The sequence below is a fragment of the Embiotoca jacksoni genome, unplaced genomic scaffold (genome assembly GCF_022577435.1).
Source record: "Embiotoca jacksoni isolate LCO1_2020_lvr unplaced genomic scaffold, fEmbJac1.0.p SCAF_7, whole genome shotgun sequence".
In the NCBI taxonomy this organism is placed as follows: Eukaryota; Metazoa; Chordata; class Actinopteri; family Embiotocidae; genus Embiotoca; species Embiotoca jacksoni.
In genome coordinates, this window is record NW_027185425.1 from 6,768,617 (window position 1) to 6,779,115 (window position 10,499).

Genomic DNA, 10,499 nt, shown 5'->3' on the forward strand with positions numbered 1-10,499 from the left:
GGGAGTCTTGACTGACTTTTTAAAATTACATATAAACTTTGGCTTCTATTTTCGTAACTAAACATCTTCATTTCGGAATCTCTTCACACTTTTCTATATCTCCTTTCTCTCAAAGCACACACACACACATGCATACAGTATATGTACAATATTTATATGCAGCGTACGTACACACACAAACACAAGCGAGCACACACACGTTTCTGTCTGCTCATGACAAGATGTCAGCAGGAGCAGGTGGAGGGCACTCTGCCACATGCTGAAGCATCCGTCTGTTGCTGCCTGTCTTTATATCACACCAGGTACACAGCATACCAACACAACTAGGCTGAGAGAAACAAGCACTCTGCAGCAATTTCGAGACAATAAATCCAACTCATACTCCTGCGAGAAGAGAGATCACAGCCAAGACATCAGACAAAGACTGACTGTGAAGCAACAGAACAACTGACAGCTTTGCTGGCTTCAGCTACCTTTTTTTTTTCAGGATGTGTGAAAGGAAAATTGTTCCTTTCAAGCCATGACTGCTTTTTCTTTTCTTTGAAACAAGCATGTATTAAGAAATATACAAATATAAACGCAAAAATCGCAGAATGGAGCACACTGTCTTTTGATTGCAGGCAACAAATGAATATTGAAATTGACCCAGAATAGTAAACAGTTATATCTTTAATAAAGTACAAAACAAACATGTGAATGCAAACTGTACAATAATTTATGAATTATTTATAGTTTTCTTTGTTTGAGCATTTCATTGTGTCCTTTGTGAGCAGAGGATAATGCTACATTTGGGGAAACAGGGTTGAGTTTTTATAGGAATAAATAGATTAGAGCCAAACATAGAAATAGAACAATAAGTATAAAGAATCTGCAGGAGAATCCATGTACAATATTTACATTTAACCTGAATATATTTCATACAAGGAAATGCATTCATTATAACACTTCTCACAAAACATACTCTCTTAGCAGGGAATGTTAAATTAGAAAGATATTATTCATATAGATAAATTCATATTTTAAATTAAATTAAATATAATCCAGATGTGGGAATTTTCAAACTTTTCAAAATAATATAAAACTGACTACTACTGACTTGTTTGGTTTAACGTGATATTCACTTTTGAACTGAAAAAGAAAAACTGTTTAACTTCAGTTCAACTTTCACATGAAAAAACAAGCCATACATGCATTTTCATCACACAATAATGTCAAAAAAGGACATTTACTATGTGTCCCACACTTTTGACAATAGCAGTGCACGATCAGTTTGTGTACTCACACAGGCCTTCTTCACCCCTTGTGCAAAAAAAAAAAAAAAAAACCTGGGTCCCAAAACCAGTGCTTCAGGTTTTGATAACAGAGACTTAGGAGAGTAAAGCAACACAGAAGTCTTCGAGTGAAGCGACTCTCCAGCTGGATGTTACTCTAGCAGACTGTGACTAGGAGTCTCAGACACATGTCTGATCACATCGTAGATGGTGGTGTGCATATCCTGAATTGACTCGAGGCGAGCCAGAGATCTGCATGATGCCTGCGGGTACAGTCGTATAGGAAAACAAATACGATGGAAAACACAAATTAATTTAGTCAAAATGAGGGTTGGTGTCACATCTGTGAATCAGTGTCAGCGTACAACACATTAAATACCTGTGCAGACTCCATTTTCCCAGGTATGGAGACAAACTCGTAGATGCCAAAGTCTTCTGTTGCATCCTCATGGCCTGCTAATACATATTTCACACCAACACTTTGATTACAGTGACAGCATTAGTGTCTACTATAATTAAAATTAATTTTTACTGATAAATATCATAAAACCTAACACTGCTTTTCAGCTAAAAATTAATGATCCTGACCTTGTTTACTTTTCTGCTTTAGGTTCCTCCTCTCCATACCTATCTTAAACCTTTTTTTTAGAAAAGACTTGAACCAAGCAAAGTGCCGTTCATCCTTTATTTTCTACAGTAATGCCTCACAAAATATGACATATGTATATGTAAGCACAAGAGCAAACTTTACTATGTGGGTGTTGTTAAAGATTGCGGTGTTTGATGTTACATGAAGGTAACAACACCTGTGAACAAACAATGGTTTACCTGAACGATGTGGTCGTTTCTGCTCTAAGAACGGTCTGACAAAAACAGGTAAATACAGCAGTTAATTATATGTGGATTAAATGCATGATAATAATTGTCTGTATTAATTTTATATACAAAGCTCTTACCTGTTGTAAATGCTCATAAGCACTGTTGATAATAGAGAAAAAGAGAAAAATAATTATTCACAAATGCAACAAATGACAGAATTTTGAATATTATGCCTTGACTTATTTTAATACAGAAGTTACTCTGCCCCAGTTACCTTCAGTTTGACTGACATTTGCAAGTTATTTCCATTTATGATTGACTTCAACATGTAAGAGCATGGTGCAGCAAGCTATTACAGTTATCTTCCGACAGGAAAAGATTGCCATTCTACAGCCAGAATATTTTACATCTCTACTCAGACATCCAGATTTGAAGCTTTGGACATGTTAAACACAATGCAGGCTTCCTGTCAGGACTGAACTGACAGGAATAAACAACAAGTATTGCTAGAAAACCACTTATCATCTAACCTCTCTTAGGATGGCAGGTTTTCCTGAGGAAAAAGAGCAGCATAAGGCTGATGACAAACAGAGAGCAGACTGTGATGGCTGCCAGCGGAGATACAGAGCCGCCCTCCTGGGTGTGCTTCTCTTTCCCTGTTAATAGACAACAGAGGTGTGAATGATATGATAGCAACGCAAATTTTTAGGCAAGGTAGCAGCATGGCTCTTGGGAAGACAGTGTCGGTCATTAGGTCCACCATTTTGGTGCAGACTAAAATATGTCTTGCAGGTATGTTGGATTTCCATGAAAATTTGTACAGACATTCATGGTCTTCAGAGGATAAAACCCTGCAATTTTCCTCTGGCGCCTACTGCATGTTGACATTTTTTGTTGAGTAGAATACCTTAAAAACCATATAGCAAGATATCAAGCTATTGTCAGCATGTTGCTTAAGGCAACAGTGTGCGTAGCCTCACACAGCAGCTAACATGGCTTTAAAATGTTTAGAAAATTCTCTGGTAAGGCTCACAAGAGATTTTTATGTCAACAAAAAAAACGTAGGCTGTCACAATTTTTGTTGACTCATTGAACAGCATTTTAAATCAGCCTTTCTCGTTATCACCAAGACAACATATCAATGTCGCATTCAGCACACAGAAACTCCACATGCTATAAAACATGGTCAACAAATTCAACAGCTGTTCTCCATTGTTTACTTTCCCATCCACTGAACTTTAATACTGGCTGCAGGCACTGGAACCTGGCAACAGAGATAAAACCTCTGATTCATGATAGCCATGTATATTTCATGTTATATCCATAACCTGCTTTCACTTCTCAGCAGTGGCGCACAGAGTAATGCTCCAGCTACAGTATACTATCTACCCACCTGTTTCCAAAGCCTGTCAGTGTGTGTCACTGGCAAGGTTTATTTCTCAAAGCTCACCAAACTCTTCTGCTTTTGGCATGACACACTGTTTATCTCAGAGGATTCCCAAACCCTACCCACGCTCTGCTCCATCATGCCATGTTCCACCCTCTACCCACCTGTTCCTAAGCTGGCCACCACCAGAGTGAACTGGGCTTCGTCCTGTTTCTGCGTGACATTGTTGAAGGCGCGGCACAGGTACTCCTCGGCCTGAGCCAGTCTGTAGGAGCGCACTTCCAGCCGCGGGCCCTCCGTGATGATCTGGGTGGCGTTGCGGCTCTTGGAGATCCAGACGTAGCTGTTTGGTGGGTTGGAGTCAGCCTGGCATTCGAAGAAGACCAGTTCCCCGGGATTGATGGTGAACACCTCCCCTGTCCGCAGGCCCTGGACAGAGTTCACCTCCAGGTTGTAGGGGCCATCTGTATGGGCCAAGGAAATATGACAGTTAACTGCTGAGATGTTGCTTTATTATATGCAGTGGGTGCTATTTATAGCATGGGGCAGCAGAGGAAAGTGGGTTTTTAACTACAAGGTCACCGGTTCAATACACAAACTACCAGGATAAATAGGTGAGTGAGGTGAGGTGCATTTAATTATATGGCACCAGTGGAGATCAGTGAGACCTCATTAGAGAAAGTACTCTGGTACTAGAGTACCGCTGGATGTATTCTGGCATACAACACACATTAGCGGAAGCACATCATTTGTCTTTAAGAATGAGCAATTTGTTTTTCGAACAGTTAAGAAAAGCATTAAAACTATTAACTATACAACTATTAAAAATAAAACATGGGTGACTATTTCACTGCCCCATACACATGGATGTGTGCAACATCTTCATTTTTGTTGTATAGCAACACAATAATATTTCTAACAACAGTTATAAACTGTATGCTTTCCATTACTAGAACCTGTATCTATACAGACAGACAAACAGACGGACGGACGGACAGACGGAAGCTAGATAGATAGATAGATAGATAGATAGATAGATAGATAGATAGATAGATAGATAGATAGATAGATAGATAGATAGATAGATAGATAGATAGATAGATAGATAGATAGATAGATAGATAGATAGATAGATAGATAGATAGATAGATAGATAGATAGATAGATAGATAGATAGATAGATAGATAGATAGATAGATAGATAGATAGATAGATAGATAGATAGATAGATAGATAGATAGATAGATAGATAGATAGAAATTGTATTTATCCAATGGGAAAATTCGTATGTCCAGCAGCTCATATATAAAACAAAATCTGGATTTAAAAGACAGTCAAATAAAATAAACAACCAATAAAATAAAAATGGGTTAAAAACAGGGCTAAGAACAGAAGGATTACTAGAAAATCAACACATTAATAAATAGATTTTTTATTTTTTTTTAAAAAAAGGTTTAGTGTGCACTTTAAGACCATAAATCAATATTTTACATGAAACCTGAATATTAAATAGCAATACATAATATCATAGGATTGTATTATGATCACAGAAGTTTCCTCTTCATGGGCAGATATTCTTTTTTCTTGATAACAACAGCTGTGTCTCTCAGCTTCTTTGGTGCAGGGAGGCCAATAAGTTCTCTGTTTTATGTCTGTTATGATGTAATTTGCTGTAACAGCAGCAGCAAACCAAACACTGCAACTTCTATGTAACAACTAAAGTCCCTCTGTGTTGTATGTCAGACTGAAAAAGAGATTAAGAAGCAGTCTCCGGCTAAAACTGAAAGAGATAGTGCTTCCTGCAGGTTGAAACACAAACATGCTCTGCCTATGCAAACTGGGGTGATGTCAGTGTCAAGTGCTTAAATACACAGAATAATGAGAGGGTACAAATAACTTAAGGAAGCTGCAGAAAAATGTACCCAACCCTATAGGTCCAATCAATACCGAATCTTCAGTTTTGTGAATATTGAAAAACCTTCAAATTAATGCACGGGAAGAGAAGACACGGGTTCTCCGTCCAACCTCAAACTCACGCAACCAGTAAAGTTTATCAGTGCATCTATACCCTTTATTGTGAAACAGAGGAGCCCTGTGAGATAAGTCTGCTCGCATGCAAATACCATCCCATAACAACCTCATGCTTTCTGCTGTCAAAAAGGACTGTAGGCTGACCTCACAGAAATTTACATATAATCTAATACTTCCTCGACATTAAGGTACAACACGGAACACAAAAGTAGACGTCTTTTCTGGTTTGTAATTAGTACAGGCAGTTTGTGACAAATTAGATTTAAAAAAATGGAAAATATTCCCAAACGTGTTTTAGGAAAACGATGATTTATCTAGACTCAACGTGTGTCATTGTGTCAGTTCAATGCACGACACAAGATCCTGCCATTTAAGATATTTCAGCAACCAGGGAGGTAAAAACAAATTTGGATGTTATCTGATTGCAGTCCTCATAATGTTGCCTCAGCATTGTGAATTTACAGACCATTTCTGGTGCTGATGTTCACCCCATTTATTTTCACATGCAAAAAGTGATAAAAGTAAGCATGAGAAGCTGCTGGCTGTGACGTGTCAGCATCCATCTCTCATATATGTCAATACCTTTACCTTGTAATACGCCTGCTACCGGGTTGATACTTTAACCAAAACAGCCAAACCAAAGTTCTCCGGGAAATGGAAAAAGAGGTGGCTTTGGAAGGAAATGGAAGAAGAATAGACAGACAGATAGAAACTGAAGCTACTCACAGTAGACGTTGAGCTCCACAGGCCTGCTGTTCCGGCCCTGACTGACTGGGTTGCTGGCCACACAGCGATAAGTTCCCTTGTCCTCTTTCCTCACAGGGCTGATTAACAGTGTTGAGTTGTCTTGGGAGAAGTGGTATCTGTTGCTGGCACCCACTGCGACATTATTCCTGAGCCACTGGAACACTACTCTTGTTCCTCTCTCAACAGAACAAGTCCAAGTTACGTTCGCCTTGTCCTCAACAACTGCATATGACGGGCTCTTCTGAATCATTGGAATGGACACAGGGACTACAGAGACAACAAGAAACACGGGTAACTTTAGAGTCCTATCCAATAGATGTCATTAAAATGGTTCATGTCAGGATAAACACGTAACTCACCATCTACTGTTACATGAACAGTTCTTTCCTCCTTGATGACCAGTCCTGTTTTGTTATGAAACTCTATGTTGAGGCTCAGATGATAATCCCCTTCATCTTCTTGGTTTAATTTCCGGATTAGCAGAGAAACATTGGGCTCTCTGAAGAGGAGGTGGTTACGGTACATCATGTCAGTGATTGCAGCCTGTTTGGTAAAAGTCACTAAGGTGGTCCTGGTGCCACTTAGCTTGGTGTGAGACCAAGTTCCTTGGATCTCAGCTTCGTCCATCAGAAAGTGAGTCTCCACAGACAGCAGCAAGGACTTTCCTTCAATGCCATGATGGACTAATGTAGGGATGTGAATGAATTCGGAGCTGACCTCTGAGTTGGTGGAAATGATGGGAGAAGGAAACAAGAGGGAAGGGAAACATAGTTACTGCACGATCATTGTAAGGTAACTTATTAGAGCTCCCATGCAAGACATCAGGCTTCATACCTGCACTATGCACATTACATACCAATATAAAGCTTGTTTCGGAACAAGTGTACAGTCCTTTAATGATTTAAAATAATTTTAGGGATAAACACACAGGGTGCTGCAGGACTATGTCTGTGAGATACTGAATGACACAGAGTATTCACTTCGCCATGTAATTCAAAACAATATGGGATTTGAGACTGATACCGACACCAAGCTTTAGCTAAACAATATTACCATACTTTGTCTTTAAGTTTGACAATTCAGAATGTGAAAAAGGTGTTTCAGCAGTTTCTTCAGGTTAGGTCACCTAACTGCAGTTTCACAATAATGGAAACAATTTACTAAAATGGCTACAAGAAAAATTTCATGTCAGCCTGCCCTTTTAGTTCTTGAGTCAAATGACTTGGTGGTGCCGAAAAGCTAATATCTATAATATCTATAATCTATAATAAATGAATTTTGAGGCACCTGGAGGCTGAGCAGCAAGCTGTACAGACAGCACTGCCTTAAAATCCACCAGAAATTGGGCAATGTTGGCATTCAACTGGAGCTCTATCTTCTCTGTGTTTTCCAATTTCAGAGGGAAATATTTGTGCTTCCACCCTCCCCCCACCCCCCCCGCTCCCTCCGCACTCCGTTTACACACACCATATAATAGCAACCTTATCACAGATACAACTCTGTTCAGTCTGAGTTAAAAAACCATGGCATGTATCAGTGCTGCATCAAAGCAATGCTTATTGGAACTTTGTAACAATTAAGGTTTATCATATTATCAAATATATCAACTTGCATTGTTGTGATGAGATCATATAGTGTTGTCATTTCACAACATTTTGTGGTTCAAATGTAGAAATTTGAACAAATTCAAACTGATTTTGCATACATTTTCTACAGGATGAATTGCAGTGGGTTGCTTTCAGGAAAATATTTTGAGTCATATTGAACTGTTGGAAGGAGTCAGTGTAACAATATGAAAGCAAAACAGAGCTATTCCTTCGAAAGAGGAAGACTGTGTAATCCAGTCATCTGTATCCTCGTGCCATGTCCTGAAACTGTAGAGAGTTAATATTGACCCAGCTCATTACAGAGTGTCGTTGTTGTCAGACAAGGACGAGGCCTGTCTCTCTAATCATGACCCCTCGCGAAACAAACACTTGGGCCGTCTGAAGTTACTTCGACAGTTAATATATAGCTTCTTGCTGTCTGTTCGAGTGACGGCCGGTTGCCAGGGCAGTTTGTTCACTGGATACACAGCCAAAACAGACAACTTGGAAGAAAAAAAAAAAAAGAATGGAAGAAGCTATCAGTGTTTTTCAGCAGATATTGTCATTTTAAACTGGAAGTTTGAATTGAATGCTTTTTCTCAATATGAAAAGATAAAATTATCCAGACTGTCATTTACCTATTTATTCCACAGCCATATTTTTTTCATCTGAAGTGCATCTTTCTTCTGAGATATGACCTTTGCTCGTTTGTCAATTTAAAGTTGATAAGTGAGTCTGTTTGGTTGCCAGCTTGAGTTGAGCAACAGCATGTGAGTAGGCAGTGCTACTGTGAAAGAAACTCTCTAAAAACCTCACAGTTTTTATTCACAGTAATTTCTTTCAACTTCCCCTTTTTGTTACACGATTCCCTTTGTCTTACTTCTGTCTGTGCATCTTCTCTTTCTCCATTTCAGCTTTAAAGACATGGCAGGAATATATATATGAAAAACTGTTTCAGAGTTTTCTATATTTCAAATGATTTAAACTTTGGATATTGCAAAAAAAAAATACAAAAATACAAAAATATATATGAAAAGAAGGAAAAACTCAGAAATGTGAGTTCAGACTCTTCGTCATCCTCTTCTTTGCCTCTGGGCAGTACATAGTTCCTCCTTCTGACATCCAGCTGGTGTCAGCCAGGTCTCTGGTGACTGCTGCACGTATTGCTCATCACAATAGATCTACTTTGTGTCTGGTGTTATGTCCTAAATAATAAATGCAGCACAGACACCCCTGGTGCCACTCATACAAGCCCCCAGGTCTGTGTGTGTGTGTGTGTGTGTGTGTGTGTGTGTGTGTGTGTGTGTGTGTGTGTGTGTGTGTGTGTGTGTTGTCAGTAGCAGGCGTGTGCCTGTGTTTATACCAGCTGAGATTCGGTGAAAAGGCAGAATGAGGAGGAGTGTGCCGAGCCCGCTCCTTCACTGTTGTCCCTAAACAGCATGGATATTGTTGTGGTGCTAGAGAGGAGATTGCAGGACAATGGGCTTTGAGGTGTGAGGATCATCTTTGTTTAGTGGCTGTGACCACACACACACACACACACACACACACATTCAAACAGCTCCATGTGGAGACCCACCAGCACCTGCCTCTTATCACCCTCACACATATCCAAGTTGTTTGGATACTAAATAAAGTTACCGGGTGCGTGTCCGAACGCCACCATCTCCTGTCCTACTCTAGATAAGACAAACAGCTTCTTAAGGAAGGTTGATGATACCAACATCAAAGCGGGGCAGTGTCCATGTCTGAGGCAGTTTTCTGTTAGATTAATCTTGTGAAAGCAGCGCTGTCTGTTATCTCGGTGTCACAGAGCTGTGGCCCAGGTCACTTCTTCTTTCCACTGACCCTGTCTTTTTTTTTTACTTACAGACAGCAACAGTAGAAAAGCTAATTCTGTAAAGCCACGCGGTGGTGACTATGGAAAAGACATGCAAAATAACCCAAGACAGACTCTAAGGGGAGCACTTTAAGACACTTCCTAACCCAGTTTCATTGCTGCTTCTCTGGTCCAAACACATTTTAGGATTTATATGAATATTTCACTCCTGCTTCCCACAAAAACTTCCTCAATTGACTCCTCAGTTTCACCCTACCAACCAAACAAACAGCAACCACAGTAACTGCTCGCACCGTGCCAACACAACACCAACAACTCCAGCACAACATCCCCACCCACAACACTTTACCACGCCACACTCACCTGTAAAGATGAACAGAACAGAGCAGACATAGAGTGCTGTTCTTCCTGTGGCCTCCATGGCATCTTATCCTCTAGGGATATTTGGGACTTCTGACAGGCAGGCAGGGAGTGATAGATGTGGAGCGGAGGAAAAGAGTGGAAGAGTCGTTCTCTTCCACCTCGTCGGTGGTGGAGGAGAAGGAGGAGGAGGAGGAGGAGAGAAATGTGACTGGTTGTGGTGACAACATTTGCCAGGGAAATAAGAGGAGCTAGCTTTCCTGGATTCACATTTTGGCCCCTCCCATGTGGCTCTAGGAGTAAGAAGAGGTCCACCTGGCTGAGAGACAACACAGTATGGTTCTCACACACACACACACACACACACACACACACACACACACACACACACACACACACACACACACACACACACACTGAGCTGCCCGATAGGGCTGAGGGTTTCGCTGTGTGAAAGA

General features: G+C 40.2%; 1 protein-coding gene across 4 annotated transcripts; it reads right to left on the reverse strand.

Annotated features, from left to right (window-relative positions):
- Positions 1-651: 651 nt before the first annotated feature.
- hepacam2 (HEPACAM family member 2) lies at positions 652-10,287 on the reverse strand. 4 transcript variants are annotated; one of them, XM_069176602.1, is made up of 9 exons: positions 10,045-10,286; positions 6,615-6,974; positions 6,235-6,522; positions 3,642-3,941; positions 2,621-2,746; positions 2,228-2,249; positions 2,100-2,134; positions 1,651-1,724; positions 652-1,534 (listed from the first exon to the last, which is right to left on the reverse strand). In XM_069176602.1, exons 1-9 carry the CDS (start codon positions 10,100-10,102, stop codon positions 1,424-1,426), a joined length of 1,374 nt encoding a protein of 457 aa, XP_069032703.1. In that variant the 5' UTR covers positions 10,103-10,286; the 3' UTR covers positions 652-1,423. The 4 variants fall into 4 exon arrangements, with proteins under 4 accessions (XP_069032703.1, XP_069032702.1, XP_069032705.1 ...); XM_069176601.1 differs by having other exon boundaries at positions 1,651-1,727; XM_069176604.1 differs by lacking the exon at positions 2,621-2,746 and having other exon boundaries at positions 10,045-10,287.
- Between the last annotated feature and the right edge of the window lie 212 nt (positions 10,288-10,499).

What these genes read in the sequence shown, in the direction of transcription:
- hepacam2 (XM_069176601.1), bottom strand. Translation starts at nt 10,102, where the DNA reads ATGGAGGCCACAGGAAGAACAGCACTCTATGTCTGCTCTGTTCTGTTC. An exon ending in TGTTCATGTAACAGTAGATG is followed by an intron (nt 6,523 to 6,614) that starts GTGAGTTACGTG and finishes TTGTCTCTGTAG; the next exon opens with TCCCTGTGTCCATTCCAATG. An exon ending in CTTATGAGCATTTACAACAG is followed by an intron (nt 2,135 to 2,227) that starts GTAAGAGCTTTG and finishes TGTTTTTGTCAG; the next exon opens with ACCGTTCTTAGAGCAGAAAC.